This window comes from Aythya ferina (genome assembly GCF_964211825.1).
Source record: "Aythya ferina genome assembly, chromosome: 6".
Lineage (NCBI taxonomy): Eukaryota > Metazoa > Chordata > Aves > Anseriformes > Anatidae > Aythya > Aythya ferina.
The window spans coordinates 3,151,707-3,168,058 of NC_140303.1; the positions used below are offsets into that span (position 1 = coordinate 3,151,707).

General features: G+C 40.7%; 1 protein-coding gene across 2 annotated transcripts in view; it reads left to right on the top strand.

Moving 5' to 3' along the window:
• Nucleotides 1-14,811, top strand: part of SATB2 (SATB homeobox 2) — a 136,442-nt gene extending 121,631 nt beyond the window's left edge. For both annotated transcript variants that reach the window (XM_084523961.1, XM_084523960.1), the window contains exon 11: nt 11,708-14,811. In XM_084523961.1, coding sequence (XP_084380087.1) covers nt 11,708-12,163 — 456 coding nt within the window. In that variant the 3' untranslated portion in view covers nt 12,164-14,811. The remainder of the gene's footprint in view (nt 1-11,707) is intronic.
• Nucleotides 14,812-16,352: the final 1,541 nt, after the last annotated feature.

The following is a 16,352-nucleotide window of genomic DNA, read 5'->3' on the forward strand; positions in this document are numbered from 1 at the left end:
CACTTAGCCATTCTTATTTTTTCGGACTACATATCTTGATGAGATCTAGATAAGCTACAAAGGCAAGCAGGCAGGAAACTTCATGGGCAGTCCCTGACCCTGGCTAGCTGGAAACCATCTGCTTATTTGGGGAGAGAGCCTACATGATAATCTTTCCTAGCAAGTATGCTGTGTTTGGGTTTTTCTTCATTTCCCTCCAACTGTTGACTTCAAGTGTGTGTGTTTTCCTGAAGTGAGATGAGGGAGGGTCAACTGCAGCAGCCCTTGTTGGCAGCAGAGGGGTTTGGGTTTGCCAGTGGCAGCAAGTACAGCCCCATGAAGGAAATGCTTTTTTACCAGACCTGGTTTAATTTACATTTCATTCAGTCAGGAGACTTTTTTATTGTCTCTAGATCTTCCAGTGATTTTGTCTTTTAGCCACTTATCATGCATTCAGACTGTGGTTTGCTGAAAGGAGTATTATTACTTTTAATCTCTAATTTTGCCCTGGGTTTCATTCATTTCTGTGGTTATCTTTGTCCATCGGCACAGAACAAACTGCTTATGGCTTTTAATGGTCTGATTAGCACTGGGGAAGCATTGCTGACTTGGAGTAATATTACTGCTGTTATCCCCTGGTTTAGATGAGATCAGGCTTCAGAATGCCATATTGCTCTATTTGGGATTCATTTGAGTCCAGTCTGGTTCCCAGACTGAGGTAGACTGTAAATTTCTTGGATTCAAGAGTGTCGGAAAAGTGAGGGGAAATAGTCTTGCTGACACCTTTTCCTGGGGTGTTTGAATGATGAGAAAGGCTTTGATCCGTTCCTTCTGGAGAGAATGGAACAAAATATGGTGAGATGGACAAAAAATAAGGATGAGTTCCCACATAAATGTGTGTTCCTTTGGCCATCAGCTGTAACATGCACTCTTTGTGCTGAGAAGACTCCAGCCAGAGTATATTCAAAGGTACTTTAAGGCTTTTATCAGACTTACTGACCAAGCTGCTAATTCCATAGATGAAATTACTCCCACATGCAATAAAAACTGTAAGCTGTATTGGATTTTGAGATATGAAAGATTCACATCCAGTTCCCTTTATAAACTGTGTTACATTCCATTCCTTCCCATCAGTACTGCCCTTTGTAATTGTGACCGCAAAGTTCATAGGTAGGAAGATGGCTGTGAGCCTCTGTTACTCGGGTGGTACAGCCCAGAACTACGTAAGTGCTTGAGCTAAGTTTAAGAGGTTGCTGACATTTTTGAAATATTGAAAGAAAAAAATATGTTGGTGCTTTTAAAATTTTAAAATAGGAAGGAAGAGGGAAAAAAAAAAAAAAAAAAAAAAAAAAAAAGGTTTGTAGCAGTTTAGAGCAACATAACACTTTAAAGGAAAATAGAAAGGAAGAATTTGAAGGGCAAAAGTTACTCTGAATAAAAGCTGCCAGATTTTGCTCTTTCATGAAAAATGCCGAAATGACTGCTTGAACTTTGTCAGAATATTTCCCCCTTCCCCAGGCAAATGTCTCAGAAAAGTAGACTTTATTTAAGCAATACTTTGATGTCACTCAGTCAAAACGTTTGAAACAAAGATTTTTGACTGAAAAATACTACATAATTCTAATCTTAATGAAGAGAAGAATGGCGTTTTGCATTTCTAGCAAAAGGCTGGGGCTCCTTACACACAGACCTATACAAGATGCAGGCTTGTGTTAAGTTTGATCTTTCTGCCACAATTAGGTGTGTGTAGCCAAGCAAGGGCTGGGCTGTCAGCAGAGCTCTCCCCAGCAGGCAATGGCCAGAGATGGCTACAACACAATGTGTTTTTCTGTTTTGTCCTATTACAACCTTGCTGGCTATATAGTAAACTATTTTGTTAAAAATGAACAAGTACCTTTTATTTTCCAACTGCATATATTTTCTAGTACTGTGAAGATAAACTGCAGGTGCTGCTGGTAGAAGACTTTCCATAAAACCTTTTTCTTCCAGCATCCATAACCCGCAAAATATCGGCACAGGTCAGAGTAGCGAGCTGTCAGAAGCAGTTATGCCAGCACAGCTTCCTCACTCTCCTAGACATACCCACCTTTAGCAGAGTGTTATCAGGAAGACAAAGAATTTCAGATCTAATTCTCCAAGGCCTCCTGTCCTCAGTGCCCTAATCTACGGGGCAGAGTGTACTTTGGTCATTTGATTTTTATTTACCCAGTTTCAAGCTAAGGGTATAATAAAGCACATTACGCCCGTTGCATGTGTGGTAATGCTGGGTATTTTGCCTTTTACCATGGTAGTTGATTATAATGCACTTTTTAAGACTTACTTTCTAAAAAAAGGAATATTTAGACTTTTATGTGTTTGATTCACACAGTATAGTTTGCTCAAGTCCTGTTATTAAGTACATTGGTGGTTAAGTCTAGAAAGCAAAAAACATGCTGAGTAGTGTTTTATCAGCACAAATCTATTATTTTCACTAACCATAACAGTCAGGTTCTCCTGACTTGTAACTGCCCCCATTGTAAAAATTAACAGTACAGTTGGGTATTCCTGGAACCCCAAATAGCCATCTGTGAGGACCTAAAACAGTTTGATGGGACAAATAATTAACTGTCCCTCCAGAATCCAGTGTCTAATCCAAACATATCCTTCCTGAAATAATTCAGTGCCTACTCCCGATCTGAGTAACTGGAAACAGCATGATTATAGTGGCGCCATTCATGCCACCACAGTTAGGGGTTTAGAGATTGACCCTAAGGATTGCTGTAAATTGGGACTTCTTAGAGAAGATCTCGTTCAGACTACCTGCAAATGCTCCTCTGATTTTTCAGATGAAAAGGAGAACATGTGTAGTGTTAATTAAAAAAGAAAATGCAGAGGATACCAGAAGTATTTTGTCTGAAGTAAAGCAAACCAAAAAGCCTTTTGTTACTTCCTTAGTTCCTGTGGCATTGTGCCAGCTCCTCATTAGGATTAGCAGGGTTGGGACAGGGAAATTCAAGATCAATCTGAAATTTTTGGCAGACCCTCCCTTCTGCTGCACCAAGCTTAGGCTCCATTTGGAGGCTACCAAGCTGGGCTCTGCATGCAGTAGCACCCCAGTGAGCCTTGCTTGGGCTGCAAGAGAAAGCAGGGAGGGAAGTGCCAAGTCAGAGGCCCACAAAGCTCGCAGTTGTGTTCTGAAGAAGGTAAGTGTTAGCTGGAAGGGTCTGGGGCCCTCAGTGCACATACACTTGCGTTCAAAGTCCCTCTTGGGTGGGACACCAGTTAGGGTTACCATGTAGAAGAGCATTGCAAACCTTTATGGGGCTGTTGCATTTTCTCTTGTGGGGTGATGAGGCCTTGCTACTGCAAGAGAAGTTCTGCTGGCTTATTTAAGGCCGGCAGAGTCCTGCCTGCCTGCTGGGGGATGCAGCAAGCCAGCCCCTGTGCCAGCTGTGCTGGCCATGCCCCATTCCCAGACAATGGAGCCATCCATCACTGATGCCTTCAGGAGAGAGTCTGCAGAGGCGTTGTGCAATGCTTCCTGGACACATTGGCCTCTCTGTCACCAGCACCCTGGCTTGTGCCAGCAGAAGCCGGACTGAAGCCGTTCCGGTTGCGTATTTATACAGTAGGTATGTGCTGGCTCCACCTGTGGGCTAAATAGTATTTGTTTACAACACTTCCGGGCTGCAGCTAGATACTTGAGAAAGGGATGGATATTCACTACTGCACAGTTACTATGCAGTAAAGCTAAGAATCTGGCTTAAACCAGCCAAAGATGGGAAATGCAGAGCTAATCCACTAACGTTCATCAGCATGAGCTCATTTATGCTAGCCCATAAAATCAGCCAGTTCTCAGGCACTTGCACAGCAATTAAAGTTGTGCCTGTGTTTTTGTGGGAAGAGTTGTGTTAGCGTTCGAGAGAGAACAGTTACCCTAGGAAACACCGGGACATTGCTCTGCATTGTCAGAGTTTTGTGATTTATTTTTTTAACATTATACAGACAAAATAGTGGCTATTGTGTAGGCACGTGCTGTCTATTAGCAGAGATCAGGAAAGGGAAATAAACCACGCATTACTGAAGAATAAGATCATGATTGCGGTCAAGTGATGGCAGAATTTTTTTTTCTCTTTGTCAAGCTGATTTGTAAACATTCTTCAAACAACTGTGCAGACAGCAGCTCCACAGCTCCGGGAAAGAAAAGCAAAGATGAGAACAGATTCCTACGCACAGATGTTTTACAGTAACCTTAAGACCTGTCCAAAAGTTATCTGGTCATCACTGTGAGCTATGCTGCACATTCAGCCTCTTAGCAGCGCATTGTAATCAGGCTGTAATTTATGTTTTATCTCCAGTGATGATAGCTCTTAAAAATGTTTTGTGGTGTATTTGCTCTTTGATGCATGCTAAGCTCCTGGTAGCATTAAAGGGAGCAGTGTGTGTGTGTGTGGGGGGGGGGGGGGTGCAGGGAGCAGACACCTTCCCTCCTGCCTGTAAGTCAAGATTAATTGCATTGTGCAAATGCTTATGCTGTCATTTTTGTGTGGTGGCAAATGCAATGCACAACTGAAAGTTTAGCTATTTTTTCAAATTTTCATTTCTTTGTTATCTCTTTTGACTCTTTTTGACCATTTTTTATAGTTTGATCCCGGAGGAGAATTGCAGGATTGCACTATTTCAGAGACAGGGTATTTGTTCAGTGCTTGCCATGTTTTCAGATCACTGTACTTCCTGCCCTTAAGCAACACGACCGCCGTAAAGCAAAGAGAAGCATGTGGAGAGTGTGCTCCAAAGATGTTGAAATGAATCGCTTCAACCAGCTCACATTCCAGTCTGGAAAACAAACTTGCCTTTGAGTTTGAATTCCCTGTGGCACTCATTTCTTTCTTCAGATTTCCTCCTTATTCCCCTTTTTGCGTGTCTCAGAGAAAGAATTGTACCTCAGAGCTGGGAGATTTAGGACATAGGGTTTGTCTGATCCAATATTCTGACTCCGGTGGTGGTCAGTAGCAGATGAACAGTGACAGGAAAGACCTGAATATTCAGGGATATTTTTTTTTAATTACTGTGTGAATGCTTTGTTTCTACAGCTAAATAGGACCCAGGGCACCTGGGTTACAAGCTGTTCTAGCCAACAGCTCGTAAAGATTTGGTCTGGCTTGCATGAGATGGGACACATCATATCACAAGCATGTATTATAATTATCTGTAATAATGGTGTTTACCCTTGTGAAGCAATTACTAAACTGCATTGGAAAATGCACAGGATGTGCTGTTAGTATTTGAGTTACAAAATTAAAAGAAGCTCGGACTGAAGTTAGATGAAAGGGAACATATTTATCCATGTCAGACTTCCTACCATTTTGCACGCTCATATTGATTTCTTTTGACACGGTCTTCTTTTATTGAGTACCATATATATATTTTTAAATCCCTTACTGATAACAGTACCTGCTACGGGCAATTGTAAAAGGAAACTAAAGTATATTAAACCTGCCTGAAGTCAAAATGTAATCTAACACCTGTAGTCTGCAATTTGTCATCACTTCATAGATACTTTTTCTTTTTTAATAACAGTTTTGGATTTTCCTGAGTTTTGACCTTAGGATACTGTATAATCCAAGAAAAGCAAGGAAACTAAACCACAGTCTTTAACACAGCTTTATGATGTCAAGGTGTGAAATCACCACTGTGAGAACGAGCCCAACGAAAATACTTCATTTGGGGCTCAGACTAGTGTTGCAACGTTTACCTAAATTAATATATTTTTGCAAGGAAAAAAAAAAAAAAGTAGTCTAACAACCACATTTTTTAAAGGAAAGAAATGAACACAGGTGCAAGTTGTAACTTCTGCTACAGTTTCTTGTACAGACATTCCTAGTAAACCTCTAAAGTGTCTTGGCACAGTGATTGTATCTAATTAATGCTCTTGCCAGAGTGACCCCTGGCCTGGGAGGCTGTCAGGGTGTAACCTTGTTTATTGCAGCAGTTTGTTCTGTTCTGTTCTTGCACATTTTCGTATAGGAAGATAAGCTGCCAAAGACTGGGGGTAACGGGTGTAAGGTTGTTTGTTTGAATAGATAATCTCCCACAGATTATTTCTGTAAAATCTGCTATGAGGGACAGACAGTACATCCTTCTAGTATAAGGTTTCTTTGAAAGGTGATGGAGGTTGTCTCTTAAGTAAACTCTTAGCATGATAGCCAGGCACTCACAGAGCTGCCTTGGAGCTCTCGGCTTGCAAAGGTAAAGTGTTGCAAATTCCATCTGCAGGTCTCAGCAAAGTGTAGCTGGACACCTTGTTTTGGCTTGTCCCCTACACTCTCTTTGACTTTAGCAAGTCATTGGGAAGGAGCTTTTCCAAAGGGCTTGCTTGCACGGCCAAATACGTAGTGAAGCCGTTTTTGCACTGAGTCCAATTGGTGGCAAATCCTGCTGACTAGTTGTGTATGCTTGTAAGGGATGTAGAGGGTGGCTGGTGCTAGATGTACCAAAAAGATGTACTGAACCCATGTTTTGCAGTGTGGGCATTCTTTCTGGCCCTTATTTCGGGCTCCTTAAGCTTGCTAAAACTGTACTCTCTTTGGCATGAAAGTCTTTTGGTGTGATGTAACAGTGTCATGGTTGGCTGTGAGAGTGATGTACATGTGGAGGGAAGATGAAAAGGTAGCCTGAAGCGCAGTGTCTGTTGCTAAAGCACAATCTCATCTTCCAAGAATTTTACATTTTTGATGTTTTTAATACTAAGGGACACCTCATCATCTCAGCAAAACCTGTTGGAAAGGAGCTCACATGGCTAATCCTGTCTGCAAAAGGAACAAGAGAAACACAGCACGAAACAAAAGAATTTGGGGTTACCATGTAGAAATGCAGTTCCTGTTTCTAATCTGCTGCAACGGCTGCACAGGCAACAAAACGTGGCATTTCATGGAGTGAGTGTCATTAGCTGGTGCCTTGCTGGCTGAGGGTGCATGAGGGCGTGTGTGTGCCCTGCTCCAGCATCCTGCTTGGCCCCCTTTAGTGTTTCACCTTGTTCACGTCTGGGTTGAGCTAGAAAGTGGGTGAAGATGTAAGTGAACACCAGTGGGATAGTGAATCCAGCCAGAATTAAATACAGTGCAGAAAAGAGACTTCGATGACGTGGTATTTGTTCAGTTTGGGTTCACTCACCTCTTTTCTGCAGAACATGGCTGTCTCAGGCTGCTGAAGTCAGGTTTCTCTTGCAGACATGGGGAGTGGATACATGCGAAGCAGTGCGGTGATCCCTTCCCCCCAATAATACTTGGCTTTGGATTCTAGAAAGACCACAAACCCTTAGCTTATTACAAGTAATCCTGATCACTGCCATAATGATACACTACATTATATACTCTCCTAAACTTAATCATTCAATATCTCACTTCCTTCCCTGTAGGCATGTACTATTATATTTTACACATGGCTTCCAGCTGGTTTTCATTGTGGCCTTCAAATCATATTTCAGTACAGTGTGATTTAAGACCAGTCATTTTATCTTTTAAAGTCAACTTCCATCATATTAGTTTTCTTGCAAGTTTTCTGCCAGGGCTGGTTAATTTGTTTGAAAAAATGAGTTTGTCTATGAGGTTAAAATCTACCTGAATGAAACTTCATATAGCAACATCTTTCATACCCGCTCTGTTCTGAAACGCTGAGAACGCAGTGATGCCTGTAGAGTTTAAAAATGAAATCTCTGGAAGGGATGGAAAAAATAAGTCCTGTGGGCATGGAAGGAAATCTATATCTTCACATTTGATTCAAAAGTAGATGGGGAGATGGTGAGGAGGGAGGGGGGGGGAGGGAAGGGCGGGGGAAGTCAGCTCCGGATGGTGGTGGCTGGGGAGCAGGAGGCTGCCCCCCCTGTGGCCAGGGAGCAGTGGGGAAGGGCACGGGTGGACAGAAAGCAGAGGTGGGATGGCAGGAGCCCACGAAGGATTTTTCAGTGAGCAGAACAGATGGGTGAGCTGAACTTGGCAGCAGAGTGGGATGAGGAGAAGGCAGCCCTGGGCCGGGCTTGGGGAAGGCACAGAGGTGGGAGAGGTGAGTGGGAAAGGGGACAGGGGGAGCCTACGCCTATGTGTGCCCCTTGTGAGCCCAGTGCCAGCTGTCCTTGGGAAAAGGCAAGCTGCATCTGACCATCATTTTTGTACCTTCTCTTTGAAGCCCCACTATATGCAGGGTGCTTAGTGGTAGGTTCAGACCATAATTTGGGAGGCTTTAGCTGCACTGGTAAATGTGCTACAGCCTGTACTCTAAGCACAAAAGAATCAGCGGGGTTTCCTTTTTTTTGCAGTAGAGCACCAGAACAGCACTGGCCCAAAATACAGAGTGTATGGCAGGGTGTGTACAACAGTGTGTGAAGTCAGTGGAAATTTTACTTGTGGATTTAAGAATGTAATAACGGCCCCAAAATCTGAAAATCTGAAACCACCAAAAATGGTCAGTTTCCTTCATGGGGATGTGGCATGCAGAGCCAGACATGAAAGAAGCAAATTGACTAAATCAGTGCATTTTACAAATGCGGTTGAAAGCAACTATTTAACATAAAGGTAATTTGGATTTCATATTGTATCATGTGCCTCAACCGTTGATCTATTTTGCATAGAAAAGTATGCACTTTTGTACTAAATGGCCCATATTATTGAAAAGAAGTACAAAACTAGTCACAGCCTAAATCTGAAGGAAGGTCTGTGCGTTTATACATCTGTGTGTGTGTATATGGATAATGTCTTATCATTGAAATCCATTGTTAGTGCCATTAGAAATCTGGAGCAAGCCCATAGAAGTCAGTGAAAACATGAGATTTATGTGGTGCAAGAGTAGCTTCAGAGTTCCGTGTTATTTAAGAAAACAGTAAGGCAAATAAGCCACCTTTTTTTTCTTTTACTATTTTTTTTCTTTTTCTATTTTTTTTTTTTTTACATTGATATCCTCTGCATTATGTATTTTTCTCTTTGGAAAAGGCTAGAGAGGTCACTCCAGAGAAGGAAGGGTTAAGTAAAATTATTCTTTCCCTCCTGCTCTCGGCCCTCTTTGGTTGATTGCTTTATAGATGCTGTAGGCATCTCTTCATCTCCTTCAAATTAAACATTTTACTGCTGCTGATTTTTGGATTTTTTTTTCATCATTATATTTGATTGGAAGTCTTGTAACATTTTTCAGGCTGGATCATTTCTCATGCTATTTGTCAACTGAAAAGGGAAAAAAAAATGACTTTCAACTCCAACAAGAATGAACTGAGTAATTCACACTCTTTCTGGATGTGTTTCTATCTGTGTTAGCTGCTACTTGAATTCAGCTCCTGATCAGCAATGCTACATGAGGTTTTTCATATGACACTGGCTGTAAATTCACTGGCAGTTCACGGTGTTAAATCCTTTTCTTTTTGGCTGCTCTCGGCCTTATGGTGTCAGGAGATAGGACCAGAGGGCACAACATTGGAGATAATGTAGGTAGCAGCTGTGGTACAAATTTATGGGGCTGGGTCCTCAGCTAGTGTCAGCGAGCCCAGCTCTGCTGCATTCAATGCTCCCTGCTGATGCTGGTACAGATCTCACCCTCATCTGTAATGCCTCTAGTTGAAATCGTCACTCTTTCTCTTTGAAAACAATCCATGGACAAAAAAGAAATGCTCAAAGAGCAACTGAGCTATTCAGTTCATTGGAACATTATGCTCTTTTATTACATGAGATGTAGTAAAACATAAAACAGAATACCCGGCATTTCCATTTGAGTTTCTCCTCTCCCCCAGTGCAGCTTGCTTAGCTCCATTTCTTTACACCTGGAGTGGTTATGTGCTTGGGAGGAACGTGAATCCATGGACACTGGAACACAGCTGCAGTTCTGCTCAGCAGCATATCTTCATAGTTGTTCAGACCTGCCTGGCACTGCTGGCAGCACCTGCTTTTATGTGACTGTGTGTAGCTGCCGGGAGCTGCCTCCTCGTTTGGATGTGTTCTGCCACTTGGATGAGCACTGCTCCGTGGCTGCAGCAGTGGCTTGTGCTGCAGTCATCAGGACATGCAGTTGTCTCCACACATGTGCGCTCTCGCCTGTACCTGCTGTTCATGGAAACACCATGTCTCTCGTGCTGGTGTTGAGCATCAGCTGGAGACATTTTTTGCCTGCCAAGTGCCTCCTGCTGCCACAAGGCACAGGCAGGAGGAACATAATCCCTCTTCTGGGCTGCGAGTCATGTTGTTTTCGCAGCATCTCCTCCAGGTCCGGCTCTGCGGCCAAACTTAGGCAGTGGGCAGCTGTTGGGGACTTTTATATTCTCTTCAAAAACTGTGATGTGGAGATTGCTAGTATTGTAAAGTATTATGACAGCAGCATTTGGTGAAGAAAATGAATAAAAGGCTCTTTAGCACAGAGACATTTTATTTATTTGCACGTATTCCACAGTGAACTTCCTCTTGCATGAATAACTCTGATAGAGTACAATTTTACTAGGGGTTCAGTATGTGTGTAAAATTCAGTGCTAGGTCTCAGAAAATTTCCATTATTTTTTTTTCTCTCCCCTTTAGAGAGCTTTAATGTAGGGTTGATTTTCTTAATGTTATGGTTTGCAGCAAAAACGTTTTCTTCTTTGGGTGAAGAGCCAGAATTCACTCTTATTTGTGGAAGAAAATATTTATCCATATTGATTTTGTTAGCTCTGTAGTGTTGAGTTCTAATAATTATTTCCCTGCATCTGATGAAACCTCTGGGCAAATAGAGTCTTCAATCCTGTAGGGGACTTTTGCTGGTAATCTCTCTTGTATAGATTTGGTTTTAAAGAAAGCATATGTAGTTCCTCTGTATTTCTAGCAGTTTAGAGCAAGTGTTTTTGTTTTGTTTTGTTTTGTTTTCCTGAAAAAAGGGCTGCACAAGGCCCTTTCTTAGCCATTTTAAGTGGCTGTTAGGAAGATTAAGAGCTACATATGCTTTCTTTAAACTTTCCGAAAAGGAGATACTGCTGGTGAAAATCTGTTACAAGACTGGAAAATGTTTGCCCAGAGGCTTTCTCAGAGTGGAGGGATATAATTATTTGAACTCTTCAACTAGTGAAATTAATACTGATGTAAAACAGAGAAATCTTTACAAGAGGTGCATTTAAACCAGATTTGATTAAAAACAACAACAACAACAAACACTGAACTGTCTGTGATGTCACTCTTGATAGAAGGAAAACTTATAAAATCTCTGGACTTCTATTAATATATATATTATTATTATTTTTTCCATAAAAGAGCGGTGATGGATTTTTAATGACAAATCATTATTCACAATAAAGTTGCACCTCACAGTCTCGCATTTGATTAGGTCTGTATGGTACTTGTCATATTGTAGAAATGGTGTCTCTAGCCTAAAAAGACAAGAGGAAACAATGAAAGGGCAGAAGAGGAGCAAAGAGGAACAATGACTTGTCAGAGATGGGACAACTGGCCAGTTGTGACAAAGAGATTACAACACCTTTTGACTTAATTTTGGTTTTGGCTATATATTTTTTTATTACCTACATTTTGTGTTTATTACTTACTTTGTATGTCTATTTTTGGCTACATTGTCTTTTATATTGCTTTCTCCTTTCAGCCTGTAGTTACTGGTACAGCTGTGTTAACGGTAAAAAAGCTAGTGGGAAATGATTAGTACTTTTCTTCATAAATACAAGTTAGACCCCATGTAGTATCTCAAGCACCAAGGGGGTCACTGTGTACATGAAATATTTGTCTATTTAATCTTATAGGTGCTGCACAGACAGCAGTCCCAGCCTGCAAAGGAGAATTCCCCACCTAGAGAAGAGGCTCCTCCTCCACCCGCTGAGGACAGTTGTGCCAAAAAGCCAAGATCCCGTACCAAGATATCCTTGGAAGCTCTAGGTATCCTTCAAAGCTTTATCCACGATGTAGGTCTCTACCCTGATCAGGAAGCCATTCATACCCTGTCTGCTCAGCTGGATCTCCCCAAACACACCATCATCAAATTCTTCCAGAACCAACGTTACCATGTAAAGCACCACGGGAAGCTAAAAGAACATTTGGGAACAGTGGTTGACGTGGCAGAGTACAAGGATGAGGAGCTGCTGACAGAGTCGGAGGAGAATGACAGCGAGGAGGGTTCTGAGGAAATGTACAAAGTGGAGCCTGAGGAAGAGAACCCCGACAAAAACAAGGCAGCTCCAGTGGACATCGACCAGAGATAATGTGAGATAGGAAAACAGAAAGCAATACATTGATCCAAGGATTTATTTTTTTCTTTTTACTTTTTGTTTGTTTCTGTTGCGCATGATCCATGTGCAAACTGAATGAATTCAGCATTGCCCAATCAGACCGCCTTGACACAGACACTTGAGTGTTACACTTCCTACATGTGACTGAAGTAATCATTGTAATCACATAGGATTATGCCTTCATTAATCTTGCACTTATGAAAGGGACATCTAGCAAGTAAATGGGAAGAAAAAGTCCTATGAAATCAATGAAGGAAAATTTACAACTTTGTGTGTGTATATATATATTTACATAAAATATATATATATTAAAATTGCATGGGACGGAACTTTACAGCCTGAAAGTATAGACTGTGAAATGAGTTCTTTAAATATGAGACTTGTTTATGTATTAAAACCACTTCACAATGAGTTGCTTTGGCTTTTTGATAAACTGCCGCCTGCTCTCAGGGTGTGGTGACTATTTTTGAATTTCTATTTATTTTCTATGTTTATCCCTGATTATTTTTTTTATTATTATTATTATATGGCTTCCTATCTGGCAACTTGATGGATAATTTTTGAGGTATGTATTTAAAGACGTAAATCAACACTGCCAAAAAAAGAGGAAAAATGAAAGAAAATGGAAAAACAAATCAGGGCACCTTAAAAAGAAAACTAGTAAGTTAAAGTACTTTAAACAAAATGCACACTTAAAAGGATACAGCATGTTCCACTCTCCACAGTCCTTTCTGTAGTGAACAGATGAATTTTCATGGGAGTAAGAATGACTAAAACTGTAATTCAGTGCATAGAAGACTTGTCCGCTAATGAGGTCTTTATAGAAAGAGAAGAAAAATAATGTGTTGAGATTTGATGTATGGAATTCATACTATGAACCACATTTTACTGTGGATTTTATTTACCTGTTCTCTGTTTCAGATCTTAAAATTTATAAGCTTCCTTCTCGTTGCTTTTTGTTTTTACTAAGGTGAAACACACACACACAAGTGTAAAGTTACATTGGGACATGGAATACTACAATCCCAACAATCCTGTCCAGGTAAATTGCTGAGAGATAAAGGGTTTGCATTGGTGATTTCCCATTCACCCTCTTCTCCAGCTTCCCCTGTGTTTCTGTTTTAGCTGGGCTTCCTCTGTGTCGCGCATTTGTGCCAGTGAAATGAAGTGTTTTCAGCCACGGGTCTCCCAAGCTGCAGCCCACCTCCAGCGCAGAGCACCCGAGGCATGAGTGCTTTCCAGCCTCCCTGCTGCGGGGGCACGAGGCCCTTCACAACCAGTTACCCACTTGTCAGAGGGTTTTGCAGCTACATAACTAGCAACTACGTTACATAAAGCAGAACTAATACTGACTGACTCTTCAATGGTGTGAGCACTAAAGCTGCAATCTACTATAGTTTCCACCTGTTTTGAAGCATCTTGTCGCCAGAGACACCAAGTAGTATTTACTTTTCACTTCTGTGCAAGGATTTCTAAGAAGAGACCTCACCTTTGCTACTGTTGCAGCTGGATTGATTTCAGATGCCTGTTCAAATTGCAATCATAACTGTACCAACAAGGTTTCTAGGTTGATTTTTTTTTCCTTCACAGGGGTTTTCATGTAACCTTGACAAAGACCTCATGCAATATCACTTTGAAAGTTATTTTCTGTTTACTACACCAGGCAATGTAATATAACTGTTAATACTATTTATATATTTGAAAGGTATAAAAGGTAGGAGTTAAAAATTAAAAACAAACCTCTATGTGTAGATATTTACTCAGAACAGACAATATACAGGGAGAAGGCATTGCAATACAAGCTAATTCTAGCTGCTCAGTAACCTCTGGAATTTTTAAGGGTTTTTTTCAAAACTAATGTTTGAAACATAAGAGTATCTCTGCATAAATTTCATACACCTTTGGAAGATGATGGTGGGTTGCTTACTTAACACCCCTTTTGGTCTTCATCCTTTATTTCTGTAGTATGCTGCAGCTTTAATCAGCGTTTCAATGGTTGCTGCTTTATGTTTCTCTCAGAGCTACTCTTTCAAAACTGTCTTCTTATCCTGTAGCTGAAATCACTCCATACATTTGAAAGGAAACTGAATTTTGCCAAGCTTTGTTAGGTTGTTCATCTGATGATGGCATCAACATTTAGTATCTTTTACACTTCAACCAAAAATTTTATTAGGTATTTTTTCAATGCTGAGTCTTGCCTTTTTATTTTAAATTTCACTGCCAATTTTGCAGTGGTTCTAAGTGAATCTGTGGGCATTTTAGCCTGTGGTCTTGCCAGAACTTTGCGAATTACAATGCATATATGTCTATTTATTCAATATCCATCATATAATATCTATTTGGAGAAAGAAACTTTTCTTGTAGTGCCTCTTAACAAAGCACAATTTTCCGCCTTTTTTTTTGTGAAATAAAAAAAAAATGAATTGTGTTTTATTGCGGTATCAACAATGTGAATAAGGATTAACATATTGTAAATGTTCTTTTTTTCCATGTAAATCAACTTTATCTTTGTTATCACTAAGTGATAATTAATTTTTAACTTATGTGCATTGTTAGGCTGTTAGAATTTTTTGGTTGTTGAAATAAAACGCATTCAATAAATGACTTAATTTGTCAAGTAATTTACGGGGCTTTTTTTTTTTTTTTTTTCCTGAGTTCAAGAGGAATGAGGTCTGCAAAATGGGAGGGAAGAAACATTTGCATATTGGAAAAAGTGCTATTATTGGCATTTGAAAGACCTCCATGAGCCCATGTGGGTCAGCACAGTTGACAAATTCCTATCACGCAAGGTCAACCAGCCGTGTTACTTGATTCTTATGTACATGTATATACACACGCAGAGAGTCTCCTATGGGATCTCAAAGAGGGTGTGGGTGCTGTCAGCCTGTTGAAGAACACGCTCAAAAAACACCCATAAAGATCCACTTCCAGTCTGCTGTCTCTTGCTGGTAGAAATTTTCTGTTTATAATTAAAAAGCCACAAATGACTGCGTGTCAGGAAACTCTTGGAGCACACATGTCCATGGTTAATGGACATAATAAAAGGCTTTATTATATTTATAGCAAGGCATCCTACTGAGTGTCTAGAGGAATGCCGGAAGGATTGATGTATCTGAGAAATGTGTGAAATGATTTTGTGAAGAATACAGATAAATGGAAAAAACTGCTCAAAATTCTTAAGCTAACAAAGTGGTGACTGCATGGATTCAATCCTAGCAGAGCATACACTGCACATCAGAGTTGAGTTGTCTAGGAATTGAGGTAAAGCAATTTTAAAAAGTATTATATATTTTGCTATAGTTGCTATGCAGTTCTTCTTAAGGCACATTTACATCCTATATAAAGTATCTATTTGCTCCATTGAGAAAAAAATAATGGGGGGAGGAAGGTGTTAATAACCACATCTTTTGGTATCTAGCCACCTGCTCATCACTTGAATTAAATTTGAGACCAAATAAAATCAAATGTCTGTCTGCTCAGGGAATGGCTCAGCACTCAGAAGCTGTGCACAACTGCATTTGGCCACGTGCAGCGTGCTGGAATGCACAGCTGTTCTCCCTACATCTGAAAGGGTCTACTAAGCAGGAAAAGGCAGATTTAACAAAACATCTCCTTGCCAGAGATGCGGCCTGTTTGTACCAGCTAATGTCCATACTGCAGAACACCAGGAGCCTGGCACTGGTGAGCTACTTTTTGTTCTGAACTGCTGGCAAAGTCCCAGTGTGTGAGGCAGGAAGGTTAGGGTGGGTTTCCACAGGCCTCAGTGGGTGTGGGAGGTGGCAGAGAGAATGAACCAGCCTTTGAAAATGCCCGTGCCCCAGGCAGGCACTGTGAAGATGTCAATGGTGTTGGATTAGGTGCCCTTTTCTGCTTTCCAGTGGGGCAAGAAACAAAAGGATTAGCAACTCTCACTTTGCTGATAGACAATTTTATTCATGCACTCTGTGTGTGTGTGTGTCTTTCTCTAAATATTATTTTAATTGGGGGGAAAAATCCTTTAAACATATGGGTTCTTCTTCGAAACCGTAAAAAAAATCATTTAATAGCTACTATAGCAGAAATATTTCTATTAATGCTTCTACTTCTCTATACTTTACATGCTGCTGCTCCTATCTGTTTTTCATGTTTTAGTCATCCGGACATATGTATTTCCAATTTCAAA